The sequence below is a fragment of the Balaenoptera musculus genome, chromosome 1, assembly GCF_009873245.2.
Source record: "Balaenoptera musculus isolate JJ_BM4_2016_0621 chromosome 1, mBalMus1.pri.v3, whole genome shotgun sequence".
Taxonomy (NCBI): Eukaryota; Metazoa; Chordata; class Mammalia; order Artiodactyla; family Balaenopteridae; genus Balaenoptera; species Balaenoptera musculus.
In genome coordinates, this window is record NC_045785.1 from 83,788,022 (window position 1) to 83,804,681 (window position 16,660).

Consider the following 16,660-nt stretch of genomic DNA (forward strand, 5'->3'; position numbering starts at 1 on the left):
TCTCAAGGTACCCTGGGTAGGGTTTTAAGTTGCTCTTAGGTAACAGGATAAAAGTCCACTTAGAGAATTTAGTAACTCCTTGGCTGTCTTCTCATTTAAGCCACCAAATTTCCCATTTGGATCATAGGTGTAGACAAGCTTCAGGGCCCCTAGGCCAAAGGTTAAAAGGAGGCGGAAATGATCATATTGCTTAAGATACAGAATACCCTATCCCTGTGTGACTTGGTGCTGGCGGAGAGATAGGTGTAACATTTCCCTGTTAGGAAATGTGTTAAGAAAGGGTGGTAATAATAAACGATATCCTTTATTGAGTGGTGTTTGGATCTATTGCTGAACGACAAACCACCCCAACACCTAGTGGCTTAAAACAATTTCTCATGATTCTGTGGGTGGCTGGGCAGTCACTCTGCTGGTTATAGGCTCACTCGCTCATGTGTCTGCATTCAGCTGGAGGGTCAGCGGGGCTGGAAGGTCCAGGATGGCTTGCCACCATGGCTGGCAGTTGGTATTGAATGTTGCCTGTCAGCTGGGCAGCCTCAGTTCTCCATGTGACCTCTCATCCTACAGTAGGCTAGACAGGTTTCCTTACACGGCAGTTTCAGGGCAATGCTCCTAGAGGGTGAAAGGCAGTTGCTGCAAGGTCTTTTGCTATGGATGGTAGGATGGCAGTGTCACAATGCAAAGGAATGTATGGTCATTAAATGATCTACCACAAGTGGCTGGATGTGCCAGGCACTGTGCTAGGTGTATTTAACTTGTCTCATTTAAGCCACATAACCGTCTTGCACCATTGGCGTTCTTATCTCCATTTTGTAGAACTTGCAGGTCAAGAGGTCATATTCTTCTTGCCCAAGACCACTCGATGAATACTGGGATTAGGACTGGATTCTAGCTTGCTCTCTCTGGCCAAATGGAATTTGGCTTAAGGACTCAACAGGTGGGAGAAATTTGCTTAATTGTTCTTCAGCCCCTCTAACCCATTTAATACAGTCTCCTGTTTCCTGTGGGGAGCAAGCAAAAGAGAGAAATAGGGGGCAGGCAGGCAGAGCCCTGCCTCAGTCACTTCCTTGCATCCTGAGGACTTTCTCAGGGGTAATCAGATCGACAATTTGGAGGTGAGAAGACCTCCCTGTCTCCTTAGGTTCTGACTTCCTAGGTTGCTTGGCAGGTGTTCCAGTGATTCCTTTAAAAAAAAAAAAAAAGAACAAAACATAGTTGTACTATTATAAATTGTGTTATTTTAATTTTATAATTTAAAAAAAACATAGTTGCAAAAATCTTGCTCTGTCCAGCTTTTCCTTGATTTCATAGTGTTGGCAGAAAGCCAAGAGATGTCCCCAGCCGAGAGGCTCCTTCTGTGATCCCTCCAGGAAAGGAAGAGCAGAAATATGGAAATAAGTGCATCAGAAGCTGGTAGAGGGTGAACGCAGAACCTCTGCCTCTTCCGGAGTCCCCCAGGTGATGTGGGGTCGCCCGGTCCCTACTTCAGCTTCAGAGCCCCTCTGAAGACGGTCCCTCACACGGACCCCGTCTAAGGCTCAGGGAGAGTGTGGTATTTGAAATGTCGAGTTCCTTAAAGATGGGCTCTCAAATTATATAAACTTCCAGCACCTTACTTTTTATTTGTGTCAGATACTGTATTAGTGTGACCTTCTAATTGCCATTGTCTTCTGGCTTAAGGCATTCTGGTTTATCCCAAATCCAGTGGCTGTGGTTGGAGCTCATAGGTTTAAAAAACAAAGACTTCTTTATGAAAGTTTTGAGTGGAGTAAGATGCTAAGAAGCAACATTTACCAGGTAAATAAAATGTGCCGTCTGTGCTTTGAGCCTTAAGACCCTAGAAAATGAACTTTTTTTTTTTTTTTTTTGCCTGCCTTGAGTCTTCGTTGCTGCGTGCGGGCTTTCTCTAGTTGCGGAGAGCGGGAGCTACTCTTCGTTGCGGTGCGCGGGTTTTTCATTGCAGTGGCTTCTCTTGTTGCGGAGCACAAGGGCTCCAGGGCTTCAGTACTTGTGGCACGCGGGCTCAGTAGTTGTGGCTCGCGGGCTCTAGAACGCAGGCTCAGTAGTTGTGGTGCACGGGCTTAGTTGCTCCGTGGCATGTGAGACCTTTCCGGACCAGGGCTTGAACCCGTGTCCCGTGCATTGGCAGGCGGATTCTTAACCACTGCTCCACCAGGGAAGTCCGAAAATGAACTCTTGAATTTCCTAAGGGAGGAATTCTTCAGCGGGTTGGGAGCTGGGAAAGAAGGGCTTTTTTCATTACAGCCCCACTTCTTGTTAGGCATTATAAAAACAAATTCCAAGCCAGGAGTCAGTGTAAAATGAGATAAAAAATTTTAAATAAGAACAACAAAAAAGTTGCCATGACAGATTAACTATATTAGATTTCATTTGATTTATTTTTAAGTTAATAGCTAGAACATGTAAAAAGTATCAATAAACATAAGCTAGGAGAATAAGAATAAAAGTTTTGTTAAGATTCTAATTAAAAATACCTATAATAGGAGGGAGAATTGATCAAGTGTCGTAGGCAATTAAGGCAAAACATTATTTCTTGAAAGAGCAGGAATTCTCAGGGAGGGTTTAAGGAGATGGGATAACCCCTCACCCTTGTTTTGTCAGAACCTCTTGGTGGGGACTCTGGGCTATGTGAAAAACATATGTCAAGAAACCTTATCCCCCCACCCCCTGCCCAGAAAACAAACTATAGAAAGGAGACTACAGAATCTTCTTGACTGGTAGGAATAAGCAGAACATATACTGAGAAAATATTGTGTGATGCGGGAGGGGTTGGGGGAAGCTTTGGGATATGAACATTTTAAAACCACTGAATTAGAGAGATCAGAGATTCCTAGAAGGCATTTAGCATAGGATGTAAAGGGACAGGATTATGAGAGACAAAAGGGAAATCTTGTATAAGGAGATAGGTAGCAATATGAACTAACTGTCAGAACACTTCTCTGAGTTGTGGTACAAGATGGGGCCACCCCAGAGCCCCTGAGTGAGGGTGCTTCTTGCTGGGGGTGGATGACTCTTACAGCCCGTTTGGGGAACAGAGTTCACCCCTTCCTGTCCTAACACACTGTGATTGTAATTACTACGTAGAATTGTGGGGAGAATAAAGGCCAGTTAGAAATGACTATTTAACCTTAAATGTTTCATTCTTTGTTTTCATCAAACAATCGATAATCCAAAAAAATTGTTTCAAGGGAGTATCCATCGCCAAGGTCCGTAACAGGCAGAATCAAACAGTTTAACTTGAATTTGGTTATATGCTCTTGGAAGAGAAAGGGTTGAAAGTATGGGAAAAATATAAAGGACACCCTTATTCAGAGTTTAGGATCTTAACTGACAGGGAAGAACCATGGAGAAATCTTTTCTGTAGTAATGAGCAATTCCTTGTTGAATCTTAAGTAATATCATATCACCGAGAGAGGGAGTGTAACTTAATTATATTAATGTAGGGTTCCTTAGCCTTTCCTGGTTTAGACTTCATTTCTTTCCATTTGCTTCAGTTTAAAAAGCAGCACCATGAATATTGGAGGATTTATAGAAATTAGGTTGACATTTATGCGGCTGGCTTCCTTTAGACTTCCACTCTAATGCTAATGGTTCTTGAACTTGATGCTCAGAAAAGAAAAAGAGGTGGAATTCTCCTAGCTTTTTTTCATATAGCTCTCAACGCAGAATTAACAACAACAATGAAAAATAAAAACGGTGACTGCAGTTAGCTGAAAACTTTGTACACATTTGATTAGATGCTTAAATTTTTACATGAATGAAAAGTCAAAAGTGGGTAGTATGATGAGTTATTCTTTACTTAGGGGTTTTAACGTCTCCGGTTAATTATTGACATTTCATGAGCATTGAGAAAGATGATTGCAATGTACCACCCGTATGAAAATGCAAATAAAACCAGAATGGGTGGGGAGCAGGTATTTTTCTGGTAGGGTTTTTGTTTGTTTGGTCTGGTAAATATCTCATTTTCTGTAGTCATGTGTTCATTTACAAATGATTTACAGTTTGCTAATAGAGACTTTTTAAAAACTTTTATGTGTTAGGGCTACTGACATGGTAGATAAGTTCAATAAATAAGTACTTCTGTAATTGATAAGAGTATGAAAATACAGTGCAAATTACAGTTAAATATATACATGAAGCCTTTGAACATGTATCACACGTTGTAAGGAGTTTGTCATAGACAAACCAAATATCATACTGCTGTGGTCTGAATGTTTGTGACCCCCCCACCAAAATTCATGTGTTGAAATCCTAACCCTCAAAGTGGTGGTACTGGTAGGTGGGGCCTTTGTGGGTGATTAGATCATGAGGGTGGAGTCCCCATGAATGGGATTAGTGCTCGTGTAAAAGAGATGCCACAGAGCTTCCTTGCCCTTTCGGCCACGTGAAGCCTGTGACCTGGAAGAGGGCCCTCACCCAACCATGCTGGTACCCTGATCTCGAACTTCCAGCCTCCAGAACGGTGGGCAATAAATTTATGATGTTTATAAGCCACTCAGACTGTGGTATTGTGTTACAGCAGCACAAACGGACTAAGGCACACACTCAATATTATTTCATTTATAACATTGGTACTCTCAGCTTTTGGATATTTGGAGGTGAGAATCCTTTTGCAGTGAATATGTGTTCATACTATACTACTAGGGTTGTCAATTTAGAAAATTTTTCTTTCCAGTGTTCTGATTATACTGGTAAAATGAGGGACCTGTGACTGATCAGGTACTAGCAGAATGGAAAGCACATGTAAGAATACGAATGTCTGTTGTTCTCATTATTATATTTCCTAGACATTTATTGAGCACATGCTGTGTGGCAGGCACCGTGTTAGGTATGGGGACACCATGGTGGGGGGGAAATGTTTGTGTTTCCCACCCTCATGGGGCTCACATTCCACTGGGGGAAGGAGATGTTCATTTAAATTGCAGCTGTAAAGGAGAGGGACATGATGCCGTGTGAGCGGACCAGGGGGGGATTGCTCCCAGAGGGCTTCCCTGAGGAAGTGAAGATTGACCTGAGAGCTGAGGGGGCATGAGCGTTACAGTGGGGGATGGAGGGGCGGGGTGGGAGTCGGGGGATAGCTTATGCAGAGGCCTTGTAGAGGGAGGCAACATGGCATCTTTAAGGGACAGAAAGAAGGCCACATTAGCTGGCGTGCAGCAAGCGAGGGCAAATGCCACTTGAGGCTGGGGAGAGCAGGGACCTCATCAGAGGACTGGGCAACCAGTGAAGGTTTAAGTTGGGGGTAGGTGAGGAGGTGACATGACCAGAGACAGCTTTTAGAGCTGATTCCCTTGGAGTCCTCCAGTCTGTTCTCCACACTAAGGAGACCAGTTTGGAGACAATTCAGAAAAGTGGTGGTAGCAGCTTGAGAAAGATGGATGTTTTTGAAAGCTATTTGAGAAGGGGAAGGATATGGTGGCTTAGTAGGAGGGTGCAGAAAGCAAGTTATCAGGGATGGCTCCTAGGTTTCTGGCTGTCAGATGGGGCATGTACAGTGGTACCATTCACAGAAATGAAGAACCTACAAGAGGACCAAGTTTAGAGATTAGGCCATGAGCTTGGTTTGAAATGCGTTTGAAACGCTGTGTGGTGCTGACAGCTAGTCAGTTGGCCATACATGTCAGGAGCTCAGAGAGGAGACCTGGGATGGAGATTAAAACTTGAGATTTTTCTGCATATAAGTGGTAACCGAAGCCACAGGTATAGGTGAAATCATACAGGAAACAAGTAGAAGAGAGTCTGGGACTGAGGCTTAGGGAATTCTGTTACTCAGTGTCTGGGCAGAAGAAGAAGTGTGGTGTCATGGAAACACAGGGAAGAAAGTGTTTCAAGGAGAAAGTGGTCAGTGGCGTCTAATGTTGCTGAGATGTCAGGTGACACGAAGGCCACACATAGAAGTCATTGCTGACCTTAGCAATAGCTATTTCAGGGGAGCAACGAGGGTGGGGACAGGAATGGAGTGGGCTGAAGAGTGAGAGACCTGAGAAATAATGACAATATGGAAAAACCATTCTAGAACTTTGTCCTTAAAGGCGGGGGGCGGGGAGGGAGAGAGGGCAAGAGGCTATACTGGAAAAGAGATATAAAATTGAAGAAGAGGTGGTGGGTCTGTTGATTCTTGTTTTCACTGGGAACTTGAGCCTGTTTAAAAGCCAATAGAAAGGTCTAGCTGAGGAGAGAATAAAGGATAATGGGGAAGAAAAGTTTCCCAAGAAGGCCAGGGAGGATGGCTCCAAAGTGCACAGGTTAGGTTGTCTTGAGATGGGAGGACAGGTGGGTAGTTTAAATGGTTGATAGTATGATATTGAGACTTTTCATATGTTGGCTTCTATTTTTTGTGAAGTAGGATGGGGGTTATCTGTTGAGAGTGGGGGTGGATGGTTGGAGGTTTGAAAAGAGTAGGGGCAACTTGGAAATTTAATTGTGGAACGTGAAAGGATTGGTTGGCGAGGGCAATGTGTTAGGAGTGCAGGGCAGAGTTGAGAGCTGTTTGATCCCTCTGTAATTTCACACTCACCAGTATATGACTGGTATAAACTTTGGTATATGACTTTTTCCAGCAGTGCTCCGACTGTGCTTGCCTTGTCACTGAGTAAATTGTTGGGCATATCCTCGGTTGGAGTTTCACCGGCTCTTGGCAGTGGAAAGGGGATGTGGGGTGTTAGAAAGACTGTTATTGAAATGATGTGCTCTAGGATCTAAGCTGATTAAAGAGGGAAGTAAAAAGAGAAAAGGGCTGCTGAATTGAGGAAAAGCTGAGAGGCCAATGTAACTTGAGAATGTTGTAATACTGAGCACACTTGAAGGAAAGGTCCACAAGGAGAATTCTAGAAATGTTATTTTGGAGGCAGAAAAATGATGGGTAAGGGACAGTAAAGGTCCATGAACGGTTGAGGTGGCATGGAAGGGGTACCATTCCAGATGAAGATTAAGGGACTGAGTTGTTAAGGAAACCTGGGCCTTCTACATATATAGGAAGTCATTCAGGATGATGGCAGGGCTTGAGGACCATAAGAGAAACAGGACCAAAGTCTTTGAATGGGAGGAAATGTTCAGGAGGTTGGAATATGATATCAGTGAGAAGAGGGAGAAGGTGGTATAACTGAATAGCAGGACCAAAACACCCTGAGTGTTTATAGGAGGTGAGGGAAGGGAGAGTAAGCCCTGAAGGGAACCATGAGGAGCAAAGAGGCTATAGGGCCACTCCTGATGCTGAAGGATGAGGGCCTAGGCAGCCACTAGCTGAGAGGTTGCAGAAGAAGAGGGGTGTCTTCAGAGCAGGCCGAGGGGAGGCCAAGCATAGAGCACTGTTTTCTGGGTGTGGAGCCCAGTCCCAGGGGACCAGTGGAAGCATTTGGGAGGTAGAGGGGGTGGGGTGATGGGCTGGGTCAGGTGGCTGGGAAGGAACGTTGGAGCATGACAGGGATAGTCCAATGATGGAGGCTAGATCTCTGCAGTGGGGCTGCCTACATTTTGAGTGTTGACTAATGTAAAGGGGATGAGTTAGAGGCATAGGGCCTAGTGGCCAGAGAATGGTCTTGTTTCCCTGGGCTGGAGTGATGACAGGCCCAGAAATTGCATGTCTTGCATGCTGCTGGAGGTGGTCGACGGTGGAAGCAGACACAGTACTCCTGAGTGTGCACCACACGCCAAGTACTGTTCTAAGTGCCCAGCGTTCTGGGGTTTATTCCCCATGTCAGATTAGTACTGTCGTTATCTCCATTTTCCAGATGAAGAAACCAAGGTGCAGGTAAGGCAAGGCAAGTTACTTGCCCCAGGTCACACAGTGAACAAGTGGTGGAACTGAGGTTCAAACTCAAGACTGTAACAGAGCCTGTGTACTTCCCAACATGTCATACGTACTTAGTACTTAATATTTTCTTACACGCGTAATTTTGATTTTGTAAAACATAAGTGAGAGACTGTTGAAAAGCTAATGTAGTATTTAATACAAAATTATCTTTTTAGATGCCACAATTAAGTTCAGTCCTAGAATCCCAGAATCTTACTTTGCAAGTGCTCTAAAGGTTAGACTAGCACCCAACCCCTTTGCAGACCAACCCTCCTTGTGGTCATTTTACCACTTCCATGACAGATGCTTGGACACTTCTAAATTGTTAGAAGAGTCTTCCTTAAATTAAGCTGAGCTCTTCCCTTTCTGTAATTTTTGCCCATTTGGGCCATTTAGAGTGGTGCAGAGTAAGTTCCCTCTTTCACTTTTCCACATGACAGTTCTTCAGATGTCCTAAGAATGCCCTTCAGTCCTCTCTAAGTAATCTTGTTCCCAAGCTGACATTACTCAGCCCTTCAACTCTTCATGATATGATATGGTTTCTAAAAATCACCATCTTAGTTACACTGCTCTAAAGGTACTTTGACATGTGATTAATTCAGAGTAAAATGGGACTGATACGTGTCTTGATCTATACTCTCTGATTGTAAGTGGTTCTGAGGTTTGTTTTTTGTTATTAGTATCTTCATTACATTATTATTTCCTGTTGATTTGTGTAAATTAAAATGCTAATATTACGTGTGTGTGTGTGTGTGTGTGTGTGTGTGTGTGTGTGTGCACGTGTGTGTTATATAGCTATTATGCTAAGTCCTATACTTGGGTATTGCCTTTTAAAAATTTATTCAGGTTTTTATCTTTCTGATTGGGATTCATTATTTCAGCTTCTGAAGATCATTTTGAAACCTGATTCTGTTAACTGATTATATTAGCTATCTTTCCCAGCTCTGTGTTTTTATGCAGATTGAGTAAACATATAAATATTTGTAAAAATATTACTGAAAGAGACCAAAAAGAGAGACCCTTATGGGATATCGCAGGAGATATTTCTCAAGTCTCTTTCAGATCATTGATCTAAATGCTGGTTCTAGTTTTTCAGCTAACTCTAGATTTACCTAATTTTGTTATCCAGCCACATTTCTTTGTGTTATTAATAAGGATCTCATGAGAAACTTTTAGAACTTTGCTGGAATCAAGTTGTTCTTCCTTTGGTATTCTTTAATCTACAAGGATTTGGCAGTCAGTTAATTATGTGAGTAGGAAGTAGGAAGGAGACCAGGATGACTGAGCTGTGCTAGATTAAAGGTGAAGACGTGTTTGCGGGTGAGAGTGTCAGCCTCTGAGATATGGAACCCTGGGGGGAGGACTGGTTTGGGGTTAAGTTCAGCTTGGGTCATGTAGAGCGTGTGGGCCTCCAGGATGCCCTTATGGAGCCATCCAGAGGGTAGCTGACCGTCCAGGACTGGTACATTGGGAGATGGTGGGGTTTGGTTGCGCACAATGTAAACCATGTTGAATGTGTGGGGCATACACCCCAGCAGAGCCTACAATGTGCAGAGAAAAATTCTGGATTGGGGCGAGGGGAGGTAGTAAACATTGCCATCATCAGGAGTTTATGCTCGATGGCCTCCATTTTTTGGTGAAATGGGAAGAAACCTCATCTATTGTAAGACAGGGAGAACTGGAGATTTGAGAGCAATGAATATTTGGAGTCAATGTGGGAAAAAGGAAAGGGATGGGAAAAGGACTGCTAAGCATGTGTAGGGCATTCTTCCTAGCTCCCCCTTCCTTGCTGCCCTTAAAGACAGCCACATAAGACCTTTTCCCCCTGTATTTAAGGATTTTTACTGCTAATCGGTACAACAGTGGTTCTTCCCTGGAAGTTGTATCAGAACGTGAAGGTTGTGTATGTGTATTGATGATTGGAGGTGACGTTGGTGGTTCCAACACACTCCCTAAGGAACCCCTTGTGCTACAAGAGATAATGAACATGGGGAAATGAGAGTAAAGGTTGTATTCCCAGGTCGGTAGTTCTAGAGTCACCTGGTGGAACTGAATCTTTAGGGGTTTCAGCCTTAAAGCATCTTGTTGGGATTTTAATAGATGAGAAGGTGTTCTCTTGGTTTAGCTTGAGTACCTTCGGATATCTCCTCACTGTTTATATGTCTTCTATGCTGGGTATTTATTCCCAGGAAAGCAGGGAGTGCCCCCCTTAGCACCATGAATTTACCACTTGATGTGGGGGTGATCAGTTTCTTGCTTCCCTACTGGCCCATGAGCATGTCTCCCATTTTGTATTCTGAGTCCCAGCACAGTGCCTGGTATGTGGCGGACTCATGACAGGTATTGGGTGAACTGTTGGCTGAAGTAGAGACTGCATCAGCCTGGCCGGGCTGTTTCCAGTGGTCCTGCTTCTGGGAGTCCTCCTGGAGAAGGGCCCTCACAAGCTGGTGGTTGAGAGGCATCCTTCAAACCTTTTCATGGTTTTCTCTACCAAGAAACCAACTTGAATTAAAGTTTATGGAAACCATCTTGTGGGGAAAAGTACAAACATCCTTTGTATTCAGGAAGCCTCTGGAAGAGTTTCTTTGGTGTCCATAATTCCTGTGAATCAGGATGGGCTAATTAAATTTCATGTCTAGACACTCCCCTTGTAAATTGGCACAGAAATATTTCCCACTTCTGTTCTGGCTGCTGTGTTCTAGGATAGTATCCAAGCCTTCTGCCAGCTACTAGCCATATGTAGAGGTGTATGAACCAAGTCTAATACTTTTCTACTTTTACTGTGTATTCCTCTACTTAATAATCACTAAACTCTAAAAGGCCCTTAATCTGTGTCAGTAATGAGCATTATTTGGTTTTATCCATTTTCACCATTTTCTTGCCTGATTCAGTGAATGAACAGGGGCAGTTGCTTCCTACCGGAAGCTTTGGTTTTCTGGGAAATTTTTTTTTTAATTCCTTAGATTAGTCCCTGACTTGGCATGACTGATGAAGCAAGCAGCTGTTTAATAAGAAGCAAAGCTGGAGTAGAGCAATTTAATTAGCTTCTGTCTGTTGAGCGTTTAATGGAAGCCATAACTTGACTATGTGGAGCTTTTTAGTTTTAAATGGAACATTTTTGCAAAGGGAGATTCTCAACATGTACCCCCCAAACTCTAGTTAACTGAAAGTCCGTTGAAAATATAAGATACCCAGTATAACAAAGACTTAATAAAAACTAAATTTTTTTAGGAATGAGGAATTTAATAGTGAATTGTTTGATTTTTTAATGTATTGCTTAAATTAACAATTCATAAAATGGATAATGTTGCATGATACCTACTATGTTTTATAACATAACATTTAGCAAACATTCATGAAATAAATACTCATTGTATACACTGAATTTTAACTGAGGTAAATAAGCTGCTCTTGCCTAGCCACCCTCCATAACCTCCAGGGAACACACAGAACCCTTCAGGACAAATCATCCTCACATTTAAGATTAGATTCTCCACTCACTACTGGTTACTGGTTTCATTGTCTTTGTTTATCTGCCCACCTGGCATGCAGATCCTTATTTGCTTAATCTGAGAAAAACATTTTCCTTTTTACATCTCACTTAGCAAATTACAATGATGTTTAATTTATGTATAAAACTTACTTTTATGTATTATTTTGTTAATATTAAACCTAGGTTAAAAGACCAAGATAGGTTAAAATTAAATTTTGTAATGCCCAATAAACACATGTTGAATTAAAAACAATTAAATGAGCAATAAAGTTAATGGAATCTCACAGAGAAGAATTGTGATATCAATATTTTTACTGTGCACACACACCAGAAAAAAAATGAGGAAAGAATTCATTACAGACACATGAATTCTGTCAGAAGAGGCCCTGTGGGAGACTGATTCTTATTATGATATCCTGGTTGGAAGGGAATGAAGTGGGGTTATTGCTAGTGCAGTCAATGATGTGGTTTTTCTCTAGTGAATTGGCTTCAGTAGGTGACTTTATTTCTTCACATTAGACAGCTGGAAATATGTATTGATTCATTTCCTTTTCATTTGAGGGTCAGCTCTATCAAAGATGGAGACGTAGAAATGCTGTATTTGCTGGATATGAGCAAATGCTTTAGTGTCTTTTTTTTTTTTTTTGGTCTGAATGTTCCTAAGATTTTTAGGAGCCAGATAAAGTTTAGCTCAATGAGATAGAAAACATACTTTGAATGTGTATATATGCATATTACCATTCTTTGCGCTAACTCTATCCTTAAAACTTGGAGCTCTTTTATAAAAATGTTTTCTTTTAGAGATAAAAAGCCATGGAGGATTTTTGGTTCAAGGATATGTGTGATTGCAAAATATTTTTTTAAAAGTTAAATACTAACTTAAGCAGTAACAGTGGTATGATTATTTTCCAAGATGGTATTATTCTTCTAAACTTTAAATGTTTGTCACACTGTACAATTATTTTTTTCTTATATGATTGGTTTTTGTTTTGCTATAGCAGATAATGTTAGTTCTATTCTTATTTTGGCTTAATTGTTTCTTAGAAATTATCTAACCAACTTTTTTATTTTATACATGAGAAAATTGAGGCATAGAGAAATCAGGTGATTTGTCCTTAGTTTAATTAAAAATATTACTAAAAGAATACCTTCAGTTATAGTACTTGAAATTCCCTCTTAATGGTAAACTCTAGACTTAGGTAATTTTGAGTATCATGATGTTAAATTTGTCTCCTGACATTGATAATATTGAAATCTTTTTTTTTTTTTGAAATCTTTACGATAATAGATCTTCCCCTTTTTTATTTTAAGTACAAATATGAGATACATGACAAATAGCTGGTAAAGTCTTAAAATTCATATAGTTTCCTTGTATTCTTACATTTGTGCTAAATTAAAATAAATCACTAAAAATACAACCACATACTCTTTTAAAATTAAAAGTTAATTTAGGTGTATTATGAGCAATTTAAAGGATTTTATAGCCAACATTTCTCTTAACAGGTTGAAGAAATATGGATACCAACACCATATTGGTCATCAGCGCTGGTTTTACCAGCTTTTTCACCTTTCAGCTTCTTTTCCACTTTGTAAGTTATTGGTTTTCAGCAAAAGTTTCTCCAGGTTTTAATAATCTCAACTTCGAAAAGAAGATTGAATGGAACTCAAGGTAAAGCATACGAAAATGTAAATGACTGATTAAAAAAAAACCTAGTCTTACGAAATAAAATTACGCATTTAAAATATTTCCAAAAAGTCTTTTTCATTTAGGATCTAACAAAATCTTGGGTCAATTTTTTTTATTTGACATTAGGAATGAAAGGAAAGACAAGTAGATAGATCTCATACAAGAATAAATTTTCAATTCTTATTCTGAAAGATGTTAGGGAAAATTTATTTAACTGTCTAGGGAAGTGTTAAGTAGACTCTGGCGGATTGTGGTGGAAGGCACTGTTTTGCATTCTCCTCTGAAATATTTATGATAACAAACACATGTTCTTTGGAAATGGTAACAGAAGTAACATTAGTTGGGGCTGTGAGTAGCCTATATATAGTATCGGGCTGGCTTAGCCCAACCTAGGACAGTTAAACACTACACACCAAAGAACCTTGTGCACGGTTAGCACATCTGTCTCTCTTTTAATGAACTTTTCATTTTAATTCATAGCCCTCCAGAAACTGTTCTTTTGTTATGTAATTCTAAAGTAAAAATTGCTTTTTAGGTCTTTTAAACAAAAAAGTAAATGGAAAACGAATAAGGCATCTAAGGGTATAGAAACCTGCCAGAGTTTTAATTAGTTGGTTTGCGAATTTTTTGTGTATGTGCAACTCATTAATCTCTCACAAGGTTTCAAACACAGACGGACGGACTCTGGTGACTGCTTCACTTGCTTTAGAGCATTTCAGATGCCCAAACACCTCTGTGCATTTGCAAACCTCAGTGAATTAGAGCAGCTATGGGATACTGTTTATTGTTGAAGTTAATGCTAACTATAAAATGAACTCAGCAGATCTCCAAAATTGCTATAATTATTTTTTCATTGAAATTTCCTTTTAGAATTAAAAACTTCTGCCAAAGTCTGTTTATTTGAGAATGGTCATATGTGACCTGAAATGCCCTATCTGTTTGAGCCAAATTGTTTTACAGGCATTCACTTTTATAACTCAGACTGTGAAGAAGACTAGTTGTTTTCTTCTGCACCTTACACTGATTTGTCTGGTTCATACATGTTATAGCTCTTCTCCCCAAAAGTGAGAATTATTTCTCCACATATTTTTGAAAAATAAGAGGTATGATTCTTTTGTCTAAAGAATAGCACAAAAGTATTGTTCAAATGTGGGATACAAAAGACACTAACCATTATTTTGTAAAACCATTTCTAACATGAAGATAGAATAGTTGGGAAAGAGAAGGAAAGGGATATGGAGGGGGACATACATTTTCTGTGACTAAATTTTGAACTATTTTCATTTCCATTTCAACATGGTGAAGGTAGGTAAAGGCATTTGAATCTTGGCGAGCTGCAAGCCAAAGAAACAGGGAGGGTACAGATAGATTGAAGCAAAGGTAAAAATGAAATGAAATGAAATGATGCAATTGAGAAATACTTTGCATTATTCAGTCTTATTATCACTGGCATTCTATGAGACATGGAATCACCATTTGGGAAACTGAGTTCCCATTTGAAAGAGAAGTCTGGGATTATATGATTCATTACGCTATTCAAATACTATTATGCTATGCTATTCTCTCTCAAATTTACTCCTGTTTCCCACTCCAGCTTGGTTTACATGGGACTTAAACTCTGAGGTGGAGAATGCAAAGAAGGAAAAACAGTTGGCTGCTTTTTGACTACACATATATGTCTTGAAATCCAGATTCCAGTCTTAAAACAGACAGATCAACGCAACCCACATAATTCTCCCTGGTAATCAGGAAAGAGTCTCTGAACGATGAGTGGCCCAAATCATCTAGTAGTAAAAGGACAGAAGGCAGAAAAGCTCTCCAGAAAATTCACACCTGAGAGTAACAGTTGAATTAATTATACGTTAGAAAATCTTATACTTAATTGTTACTTTTTCTGCAAACATACATACTTATAGATGTTATTAATATTATATAATTAAATAAATTTATTATTTCCACTTGCTTTCCTATGGCATGGAAAGTCCTATTGTGCAGAAATATTCCTAATTTTTAAATCTGCTTCTTCAAAATATAACTCTTTTGTCTGATTGAGCTATGTAATTTCTGTTGGTAATACTCATACTACTTGCGAGTGATTACATCAGTAATTTTAAAGTGCTATTCTAAAATTGTCATTACTTCCTTAAAAAAAAAGAAACCCACAAACATTCCTTTTTAACCTTCTTTAAACAAAATTGAAATATTTTATCTTGGTGTTTTTTTTAAGACCCTAAGGAATCTACATTTTGCTTTGCCAGGAATCTGATTTTAAAGAATGAAATATGAAATTTTTACTAACAGAAGTTTCTGAACATATAGACTTTTAATACAGAATAGCATGTAAGCACAGGGTGTTTGTTTCTCCTGTTCATTATAGTGGGAGCTATTTGATCCAAGTAACATGTAACTTTTCTCTCGTGAATTATATGCCATTTCCATCAGCTGAGGGCTTGTAATTCTCCCCTTTTACCATATAACATCTCAACAGAGTAGGGAATTTGAGGCCTGAGTATCAGGAACAAAAATTCAGATTTTTTCCAAAAGGAAACTTTTTGATAGAAGGTTACTAAGCTAACAGGTTAGTAAAAGGTTATGCTTTTTCCTTTAATAGAATTTTTGAATGGCAACAGAAAGCTGGTTGTCTGATTATTTAGATGGCATGTTTTATTTGAGATCAAGGAACTTACATTTTTATCTTGCTATGTTCAAATGGAACACAGGTGTGCTTGGCTTGAAAATTCCAGACTTGTAAACCAGGTTAATTGGGTTAATTATCACACTTCAAAATGTATTTTGGTATTACAAAGGACTCAGTGCCTTTAAATTAGTGAGACTCTTTGAGCATTTAAAATATGATTTGATTTAATTTTATATGTTTACTTAGGACCACATCATATATTAGATCAAGTATATTGATTTTTCAAGTTACAATGAGATTTTTTAATATCAAACTTTGTATTGGTTGATATATTTCACTTACTTTTAAAGATTTGGGTCATATTGTAGAGAGATTCATTGCATACCAATTAATTTCTAAAGGGAAAACTTTGCTATTCCTCTCATCCTTTATTCTAATGAAGAGAAGAGAAACTTCATTACTCATAAACTTTTTCATTATGTGAGTAAGCATATAGTATCCTGTATACAGTTCTTTAAGTAGGGTATCATAGAACTTGCATATTGGTTAAGTCATTAAATTTTTAGCAAGATATTCATAGAAACTGATGTTTTCCAACTAAAAGTTGTTCCTTCTATAAAGAAAATGCCACGTGGATCATGTGAACATTTTGTTTTCACTTGGGCATTTCTTTTAAAAACAGATTTTTTCTGAATAAATTCATGGTCCTCCATTTTTCTATTTAGAAGTGATTTCATAATAATGATGAGACACTAATAATAGCCACCTTAGCTTTCTCACAGATTTGTTACAAGAATCAAGTACAATAATGTGTGTATTAAAACTGAAATTTCCAAGGGAATACATTTTCATTTCATGATCCATTCCAATTCTGATCCATGGATATGGAGTTCGTTAAGGCTAGTAGATTTGGAAGTCATTCCTAACTGATTGGAGCGGGAACTAATCCCGCAATGAAGCTGCTGGGGATGGAGCGGGGTGCAGGGTAGTGTGCTTACCAAATGCCATGTGTTTGCACAGAACTCTGTC

General features: G+C 39.5%; 1 protein-coding gene across 9 annotated transcripts in view; it reads left to right on the forward strand.

The window, feature by feature from the left end:
* Positions 1–16,660, forward strand: part of LOC118891859 (TLC domain-containing protein 4-like) — a 93,634-nt gene that overhangs the window by 37,898 nt on the left and 39,076 nt on the right. For 6 of the 9 annotated variants that reach the window (XM_036845711.1, XM_036845692.1, XM_036845658.1 and 3 more), the window contains one exon: positions 12,810–12,975. In XM_036845711.1, the coding sequence (XP_036701606.1) occupies positions 12,821–12,975 (155 nt within the window). In that variant the 5' untranslated portion in view covers positions 12,810–12,820. Of the gene's footprint in view, positions 1–852; positions 938–12,381; positions 12,411–12,809; positions 12,976–16,660 lie in introns of those variants that run through there. The other 3 variants (XM_036845731.1, XM_036845683.1, XM_036845721.1) reach the window with 3 other exon arrangements.